At 34.6% G+C, this 10,115-nt stretch overlaps 1 protein-coding gene across 2 annotated transcripts in view; it reads left to right on the forward strand.

Moving 5' to 3' along the window:
• Positions 1-9,551, forward strand: part of MOSPD2 (motile sperm domain containing 2) — a 32,185-nt gene extending 22,634 nt beyond the window's left edge. For both annotated transcript variants that reach the window (XM_056488641.1, XM_056488649.1), the window contains exons 10-15: positions 547-659; positions 4,008-4,104; positions 4,853-4,949; positions 5,593-5,722; positions 6,886-6,988; positions 7,504-9,551. In XM_056488641.1, the coding sequence (XP_056344616.1) occupies positions 547-659; positions 4,008-4,104; positions 4,853-4,949; positions 5,593-5,722; positions 6,886-6,988; positions 7,504-7,650 (687 nt within the window). In that variant the 3' untranslated portion in view covers positions 7,651-9,551. The remainder of the gene's footprint in view (positions 1-546; positions 660-4,007; positions 4,105-4,852; positions 4,950-5,592; positions 5,723-6,885; positions 6,989-7,503) is intronic.
• Positions 9,552-10,115: the final 564 nt, after the last annotated feature.

Genomic DNA, 10,115 nt, shown 5'->3' on the forward strand with positions numbered 1-10,115 from the left:
CTAAGATGTACCTGCAGTTTTGAAAGCACCAATTCAATCAGCATTATTTATATTCTGAAATACTTCAGAGTTTCATCTAAGAGCAATGAAGATATGTTTAGCTACCCTGCAATGCAATGAAGTGTGGAATTGGTACTGTGTTTTCTGTTACAGTGGTACAGTGGTTGTATTGGTGCATCTGTTTTAATTTTAATTTGCAGTGGATGAATAATACCAGTGCTTTATACTCTTAGATATTTGAAGGGCTACAACTTAGTATGTCTGGAGTTTTCAAAAACCAACCTGAACAGCAGGAAAATACGTGGAAAAAAAAACAAACCCTAAATTTTGTTTCGTACATGTTTAATGTGTTATGTAACTTTTCTAGTAAATAATTTTATTCAGTGGACTTCAAGCACCTTCAGGGAATGAATATTTATAGAGCTTGGTATGTAATATGTAAACTGTTGAAATAAGCCTCATCATATTCTTTGAAATAACCTGCATGATTATGTAACATGTAATCCAGGTTTCTAGTTATTCATTATAACTATCATTTTTACTCAGATGAATTCTATAGAACAAATTTCCAAATCAGAGGAAACTGACAAAACAGAGGTCAAACCAAAAAATACAAAGAAAGCATTAACCACTTTTAAAGGACCTTTATTACATATCAGGTAATAAAAATTTTCTTTAATTTTCTTTTTCCAGTGTGCCTTGGACACTTGAGTACTGAACTATTTGGTTTTCAAAATAAACTTTTTTCAGACTGTTAGAGGAAAACAAATTATAAGCAACTTTTAAAGAAGGATTTTTACAAAGCTCAAAGAGTTTTTCTGGTTTTGAAAGTTTTCAGTGAATCTTCTGGTGTCACCAAAATTTGACATACTTTTTCTACTACTAGATGTATATTCCATAGGACTGTAGAAGGGTTTTGTTTGTATTGAGAAACCACCTAAATTAAATCTGTCCTTATCTGTAATGAGAGCAGTGCTTTGACACTTTGATTTCATTGTCTCAAGAAAAAACGTTTTTTCAATACAGTTTTCACTGTTAAATCTTTCTTGAATTCTTTTGGCTTATGATGGTATAAATGTCAACACTAACAGTTTCCACCAGTTAAACTTAATGAATGGATCCAATTTATTTTGTGTGGAAAAGGCTCTATAGTGACATATCTACTCAGAAGGTTTTGTCATCCAACATGCTACATCTCACGGTTATTTTTATCACTGAACTAGAATAAAGAAATCAGTTAGCCAATGTCACCTTTTCTTATCACTGCCTTTTAGGTTAAGATGCTTGTTTAGAATTTGATTTAGATGTTAACTTTTATTTTCACTTTCAGTTTGCTATTAGATGAATGAAGAAAATATCTAATTTTTAGGTAATTTCTTAGCTAACTTTTTAAGTGCTGGAATGAATTTGAATAATGACATGCTCATTAGCATAAATTTATTTTGTATGTGTAAATTTTTCCTAATTTTGAAATTAAGAACCTCCTCTGTATAGCCTTAGTTTCTTGTATGTCAAGACAAAGGCGTAGACTGCAGAATTGTGATTACAAAAGAATGTTAAACATTTTCTGTGACAATCACAAGTGCTAGATGTGTCTTTCTAACTACTTTTTAATTAAAAAGGGGCACAAATCACAAGCAGACAACAACAAAAAAATCCAAACAAACAGAAACACCCCTGGCACCCCCAGAAATATCTTTTTTTTTTTTTTTTTTCTCTTAAAATACTTCAAGCTTTTGTTGAATAGGAGTAACTTACATGGACTGCAACACATGGAAGAGTAAACTTAGTCAAGTATAGAGGTGTTAATACTTGTAGTCTTGCTGTCATGGAAAATAAAATACTGGTGTCTCCATTGTCCTTGCTGTTTGTTTTGTTTTTAAAGAAAAATCAATCCTGAGTGCAGCTGTTGCTCTTCATTAATGCTCTTTCTCTGGAGAAGCTAGAACTAGTTTTCATTTTCTTCCACTGATTCTCAGACCACTGAACTGAAGGTGATTGAACCAATACTCTATAGTGCCATTCATAACCAGTTGTAGGCACCTATCACAGAAGACCATAAGCTCTGCCACTATGTTAACTTGCATCCTTGCTCATCTCCCAGCATTGCCCTGTGAATGGAGCAGCCTGGAGCCTGAGCACACAGATGAGGCACCATAAAATCATGGACCAAAGCTGGCTCCTTGTGCTCTTTTGTTTCTTGTATTTTTAGTCATGCTTATGAGTCAGCTGTCTCCCTCATTTAGACTACAATTGTATTTGTCTTGTATACCTTACAATGAAAGGCTGCCTCTGACATTCCTCCTCAATAAATGAATTTATTTGGTTAGATAAAAAGCAGCAGTTTCCTTGCGCTGTCTGGTGGAAGAGCAACTCGTGATCTGTTGTGGTACGAGAATTTCTAGTACAAGCTGGTTATATCACACACATCAGGGTAAAAAAATTCCTGCATCTGTAAAAATTAAAAAGCTTGGGTGTTGGTTTAAACAATCCACCCTCCTCGTAGCTACACACCACCTACTCCCAGTCCTGTGGAACTTGATTTCACTGACAAGAGCCATACAGCTGTGGTCCTCAAGCTTTTTTTTTTTTTTTTTTTTTTTCCCCTCTTTGCTCAATGGCCATAGGTGGTAGAACAAGAAAGATCAGGCTCTGGCAGAATGTTCCTTACCTTGATCATATCTGTGGCTTGTTTTGAGGCTGATTAATGTTATCTTGTTTCATTTATGGTTCATCTTGCAGTTGCTGTTAAACACAGCTACAGTAGTGCCATATTAAGACAGCTAAACTATATTGTAGCTACAGTCCTTCCCTTCCCTAGCACTGGTTAAATTGACAATTTGGAAATGAAAGAATACTGAGAGGAGGAGAGGATTACCCAATGAAGCTGTCTTAAACACATCAGTTTTTTGGTTTTTACCTTATTTGGCACACTTCCTTATCCCCTCCACAGGAGTAGTCTTGTCATGTGGCCTGACTAAGGCAGTGTAAAACATCAGCAGCCCAACATCACCGTCACCTCCGGAATCTGCTTCCGGCATGGGCGTTCACACTGCCCTACAGCACCAATGGGTTTTGTTCTCAGCTCATGCGCTGGTTTAAGGGGGAAGAAGGAAGTACTGCTACCATAAAAGGAAGTCTGTTGAGGAGGAGGTCAAATTAACATGAAATTGGCGTTCCAAAAAGAGGACATGGGGAAAAAAAAATCACATGTCTTGAAAAAGAATATGCACTTCAGTAGAACAGAGTAGGACAGCAGTTCTTTGCGTGCTCCTCATGTGACATAATGAAAGAAAAGTTCTTCACTTGCTACTCAGGTTTCCTTTCAACTTGTATTATATGAGCATGCCCTCCCTACCTTTTACCTACCACTGTTCATTTGAATGCTTATCCAAAATGAGTTGTGTTAGTTTGATGTGGTTTAAAACATCTCATGCATGACTCTCTTAATTGCACAAGAATATTAAAAACAAGCAATAACTTTATTTATGCATGTGGTACCACAAGTATGTGAAGACTGACTCATAAGTACAAGTGAATTCAGCTGCTGTGGTTGAAATGATTGCCAGTTGTGGATATCTGCCTTCTCTTATGTGTGCACTATATCCAAGACAAGGATAGTTTGAAGTGGAAATTACTCCTTGTTTGTAACACCTTATATTCCTTAACATGAGCATAAATTAAAGTCAGCCATGCTTTCCCATAACACACTGCCCAAAGATGCAGAGGCTGACTCCATGTATCTGTTCCTGCTGTCACAGATGGCAGAAGTCAAGGGCAGTGGTCAGCTGAGGCAGCCAGTTCCACTTGTCATGAGTCAACTCTGAACTTCACTACAAAGTTTCTGCTTTTTGCTTTCATAGGGTTTTATTAAGAAAATCTGTTTATGCTGACTGTAGCTGCAGGGTAGAAAGTATTTTATTTTCGTGGAGGTGTGGTCAAGTTTTTACTATGATCTATTGTAGAGATAATTTGAAGAAACTAATTCTTTTAAAATTTCCTATTAGCCCAGCAGAAGAGCTATATTTTGGATCCAAAGAAACTGGAGAGAAAAAATGTTTGATAGTTCTCACAAACATCACTAAAAACGTAGTGGCTTTTAAAGTAAGTGTTTCATTTGTGGCCTGGTTTACTAACTGTGTAACTTTTTCTTGTTTTCTGTGAGGAGGAAGAATACTATTAAATCCATTTTACAGACAATTTTTTTTTATTGTGTAATGATGTTTGAGGCAGATCAAAGAAATCTGAATCTGAATTTATCCCTACAATGTACAACCTCAAAGGGAATAATTAGTATTACAAATATTTGGAGCACTGACTAAAAAAGAGCTAAAGTGATGGTTATTTTTTTAGTAAGAGTAATATTTATTGAAAAAGTAAGGCTTGAGCATTGAAAAGTCATTTTTTTAGAATGTTTCTTTTAAAGTAATGTCTGGAAACAAGTTAATAATTCTCCAAAATGATGCAGATCTATCTGTAAATGCACCATTAAAGGAATTGGTATTTATATTTGCATCTTTGTGGGCTTTTTTTCCAGCTTTTGCATTCTCTGCACATTAAAAAAACTTAAAATTTTCATATTTTCATATTTATATTAACATGTTCTTGGTTGGTTTTAAATGTGTATGCAAAAGAAAAATAGCAAATGCAAGAAAAAAATGGATAAACACAGTTGAGAGGGAGGAAAAAGGAGTATGCAAGAGTCCTATTATGCCTACAAAATGATGTATTTTAGACGTTTGTCCTAATAGTCCATCTTTTGGGGATTTAGTTACTACAGAATGAGAGAAGTTATGAAAAAATTGTAGTTTGTGCATGCACTTACTGTATCCTTCATACTTCTTGTTTATAGGTGAGAACAACTGCACCTGAAAAATACAGGGTTAAACCCAGTAACAGCAGCTGTGAACCTGGCACATCATTAGATATAATAGTTTCTCTTCATGGTGGTAAGAATGTGAAACAGAGTTTGTAAGAAACCTGGGCAAGCTGTGTTACTAGACATGCTGTAGGCACTGATGGTTGTGTGTGCTTGCTGGTGTGTAGGACTGACTGATGTCCATGACTACTTGACTCTTGTATGAGAATGGTACCATTTGTTAAAAAAAATGGATGTCAGAAAGGATTTGAGTAACTCCCTGTACTGATTTACTGCCCCACTCAGGCATAAGCAGCTGTTGTCTGCAACCCATTTCGTTTCTGGTCTTAAAAAAAGTCTGAGTGGCAGTTGTCTTGCTGGTTCATTATTACAGTGAGAGTTTATCTGCAGTAAATCAGTTTCCTAAATCATTGCAAGGACAGGTGAATTTGCTGGAGAATATATTTTTTTCAAAATTTGGGATTGAGTTATTCAGATGAAGTTAGTTCTGCTAAAATTAACCTGTATAATTTTGGGAAAACTGTAATTAGAATTGTTGAGCTTTAGAAAATTATTTCCTTATGTTTACTTTTAGTAAGTCAGTGTCTGGTGTCCTGCAATAAACAATTTCTCATTTTATGGCACTTTTGTCCAAAATACTTCTATCCTCTTTGTAATATTTTCATTTTATCTAAGCACATTGTTGCTTTTCTTTTTGTCTTCCTTGAGGGCAGGTTTTGCAGCTTCTTTGCAGGATCGTTTCCTTATAATGGCAGCAGAAATGGACCAGTCTTCTGGAGCAGGTGTGCCAGAACTGACTCAGTTTTGGAAAGAAGTCCCTAGGACCAAAGTGATGGAACATAGGTGAGCATATGGTTTTCTGGTAACAGGTTCTGGGGTTTGGGGTTTTTTAACATTGATTATTTAGCTGATTTATAGCAGTTGTGTAATCATAATCAAAGGAGGATTCTCCAAACTCACTTGTGTGGTTACTGACCAAAATACATTACTGAGACTTTTGCTGTTTTAACTGATTAGATGTGGGTTTAATGTATAAAATGGTATTCTGCACATGGTTTTCTTTTTTTTCTTCTTCTTGTTCTCATGCTGATTAAGAGTTAAGTGGAAAAGTATGAATGGATGTGACAATACATGTGGACAATAGGGGGTTTGGTTTTTTAATAAGAATGTGTCACTTAAGTTTTCTAAAAGGAAGCAATCAAGGAAAGCAGACATATTAAATGCAAAACTGTTTTCCAGGCAGTATTTAAAATGTTCCTTTTATACTAGGGAAAATCAGAATTTTGTAGAAAATTTCTGTAAAACCTGTCACATGTTTGTATGTGTATTTTTAATATTTAGTGGTGAAAAAGTCATCTAGAAAATTCACTAGAAAAATACATTTCCCCATAAACTTTTTAAAATGCACCTGTTGCTCTTCTCTCTCATTCAGTCACATGGGGTGGTATCACTGAACACGTCTAGGAAAATTTCCCTGCAGTTTTGACTGTTTTTTTGCCTTAGATTGTTCCTGGGGTTCTTCTGTGGATTTGGCGGGGCTGGTTTTTTTGGACCTACCCCTAGGTTTTTTTTTACCCTACCCCCTCATGGCCAAAATTACAGTGGAAAAAGTATTTTGTGAGTCTTGATGCCTAAATCTTGTTCTGTGTTTGCTTCAAGGGCTTATCCCTTACTTCCCTTTTGAATAAAATCTCCATCATGTGAGTGACCTTAAGCTTCCTTGTGTAAGTGGTGGAATTTATTTGGGTTTTTTTAAGAAAGACCCTGAAACAATAAAAGAGGTTATTTGATTACAGGTGTGCTGTGTACATTATTTACTGATAAATACAAGCCTGGCCTTTACTTTTGGTGAACCTAGACTAGATGCAGTGTAATTATAGTTATTGTCTCTTAAATTTTAAAAGTGCAGGGACTTTATCCCCTTAAGCTGGATTGTTTACTCTTAATTATACAATGTTGCATTAAATTTGTGATTTTTGGTGTGTGTGCTTGTTTCCTTTTTACAGGCTCAGGTGTCACGTCATAGAAAGTAGTAAGCCCTCTTCTCTGACATTAAAAGACAATGCATTTAATATTCCAGCAAAAACTAATGAAGATTTACATATACAGGTAATAGTGGATTCCTTCGTGCTGAATATTCAGCAAAATTATAGAATATGCAAGAGATAAAAAGAATTTTTATTGAACCTTTTTGGTATTTTGTAAATTACACTATTTTAACATCTCAGCAATTGAAAGTAACTACATCAGTGATAGTGATTTGGTTATTTTGCTTAATGCTTTAATAATCATTAAATTTTCAATGCAGTTTGCTCATTTTTCTTGTGAATATACAGGTCTGGCATATCAATGAGCATCAGTGATATGTTTTGCTTCTTAGTGTAAAGATGTCATCTATTTGCTTGATTCAGGCCATATTGGTTATCCTTAACTCAAGATTTGAAGCTCTTGTAGTAGAACAGATTCCTGAAGTATGTAGTGATAGAAAGGTATTGCTGAGACACCACTGAGAAAAGGCTTTTACTTTTCTTGTCTGTGGTTATACTTACTGCCAAAATAGCTCAAAATTGCCAAGTACTTTCAAGTGCAGTAATTCTAACTTAATGAAACTGTTCTATTTCCAGCTAACTCATTTACTGCAGATTAATAGAAGACTTGAGGAGCAGATGAATCGCTGCCTCTGGTTCCAGCAGCTGTCTGTTGTTTTATCACTGCTATCAGTTACTGTTGCTGCCTTCTGCTTCTACCTGGCATATGCCCAGAGAAGCTAAAAAGAATTGCTGTGCCCTGGATGTGCTGCTGCCTGTCATGGTTCATTGGAGTCAAAAAGATTGCAGTGTTGCACTTGGATTCTGGAACTGCCAAAATGGGGTTTGTGAGCCTACAGCAATGAACAAGGAACAGTTTACTTGGGAAAAAAAAGATAGAAGAAATGAATGACCAGCAAACAAAATTATTGAAATTATTGTCTAAGTTGACCCTTACAGTAGGGCATGAGGAAGATGTTAAAACTAGGACCTATTTTCACTGTACAACTCAATAAAAACTACTGAACTGGAAGGAGGAAATCAAATACAACATTATTTAAGACTGTTGTGCTTTTTTTTCCTCTATTCAACTACTTTAAATGCAATATTTCATTTCTTTTCATCATATTCATTCTTACATTCTGAATCACTCCCATAGAAGATGCAAGCAGTCAACTTAGTATATTCCAAAGCTGATCTGTTCACCCAGGAAAATTTTCAGAAATTATATAGTACAGGTGAATTTTTTAATATAATCTCTGTATGTACATGCACATAAAGGAAGACATTTGTTGTCAGTAATTTGATTTTGATAATTCACTCATTGCTCTCATTGGTTAAATTCCTTATTTTTGTGCTTCTTCTAAATGAAAAGTTATTGTAAACATTTCTTACCAAGTAACATACGCACAAGACAAGACATTATTCCTAACTGTTCTGTTCTCTCTCTTTTTTTTAAAGCAACTTGTATTCAAACTACAGAAGGAGTGTGGGAGCTGACTTCTTTACTGTGATGGCCTATTATAGGTTCATAAAAAGGCTATTAAATATTCAGCATAAGAACTTACTCTGAGTTGTGCAATACGGTTAAATTATATATGAAATTATGAAAAAAGCAAGTCAAATCAGAAAGATTAAATAAATCTGAAGGCAACATAAAAGTATTATATCTGCCATTTCACAGAAATTGTTGTGTAAATGGTGCATGAAGCTAGAAAGAACTTTGCTAACAAGGATTCTTTGTACTCATTGCTGTAAATATGTATATTAAAATGATAAAAGCAGACTGATGGTATCTTTCATACATTTAAAATTTTCACTCTTTAAGAGATTTAAAAATTTAAAATAATTATGTTACTTGAATTAATTTTTGCTACAAATTGGCTTTGTAACAGATTTATTAGTTTTGTCTGCTAACTTCAATAGATGAGAAATGATTATTAAGGAAAAATAAAGGTCATACTCTGCTTCTGTCTTTTTGCTTACAGTGTGTTGGTGATGTAGGATCATTTCTAGGAAATAGAAAAAGGCAGTTTAAAATAATAAACAGATTAACTAATAAAGCCAGCAATATTATTACTAAAATAATGCCATGTAAAAAGCAAGGCTAGAGAAATGTTTGGTGCACAGTCTTCTATCCTCTTTTAATTTATACAATTGTTTACCACATCTGCTTTTTCTTAATTTTTCACTAATCTCATTTCTGCCTACTTTGTTTCTCAGTATTTTGTATTCCTAATGATTTGGCATTTTATATTGTTAACTGCTTATAATGAAGCTGTTACATGGGTTATTTTTATGTGCATGCAACTCAAATGCTTTGCTTCCAACAAAATGGGTTCTTATCTTAGTGAGAAAAGTAACAAAGTAATTTTTAACCTTAAGATAATAACAACCATGCTTTAAAAATGCCAATTCCTTAATTTGAGTGGATTGAATAGCACTTTACTGTAAAATTGCCAGAAATATATTAGTAGAGTCTTTGCCAATATGAATATTTTAATGTTTTGGTGCTTTCATATATTTTCAGTATTTTATTACTTATTTTATTATTGGTATTTTCTTTGTATGAATCAGATGAACATCTTTTCTATTTTAATATGTTTTAGAAAAATACAGTTAAAAAATAAATATGAGGAAATACATAGTCTTGAATGTTTAGTCTTTCAAAAATAGCTGCATCTCCTTTTTTGCTTTCTTGTTAGTCTGCAGATACTTAATATGGGAGGGATCAATATGGTGATGACCCATAGTCTGATGTAGAAGAGAAGTTGTGGTGGTACCTGTCAGACAAATGTAAAATAGGTGATAATGGCTTCTTGGACAGAATGCATGACAGGATCACATAGATGTGATACTGCCATGTCAGTGGTACCCTGGCACAAGGGATGCAAGTCCACACAATGCTAACATATATATGGGTCTTGGTAAAGTGATCCACTGTTCAAACATCACACAGAAAATGGAAAAGTATATGCAACAAAAAAAAGGCAAACTGACAGTAGTGGTTTTAAACTTGAAATGGACAACAGTCAATTTGTATTTTTCTTCTTCAAGAACATCATTGCTTCCATCATCACAGAGTATTTTCCCAGTATTTTCATTGCTTTCAGTTGTTAGTGGTTTCAGATGTTGTTTGACAGCCCTTGGAAACGGATCTCACTGTGGAAAGTTTTCACAGTGTGCTTAACACACTGAAGTTACAGAGT

This window comes from Oenanthe melanoleuca, chromosome 1 (genome assembly GCF_029582105.1).
Source record: "Oenanthe melanoleuca isolate GR-GAL-2019-014 chromosome 1, OMel1.0, whole genome shotgun sequence".
NCBI classification, from domain to species: domain Eukaryota; kingdom Metazoa; phylum Chordata; class Aves; order Passeriformes; family Muscicapidae; genus Oenanthe; species Oenanthe melanoleuca.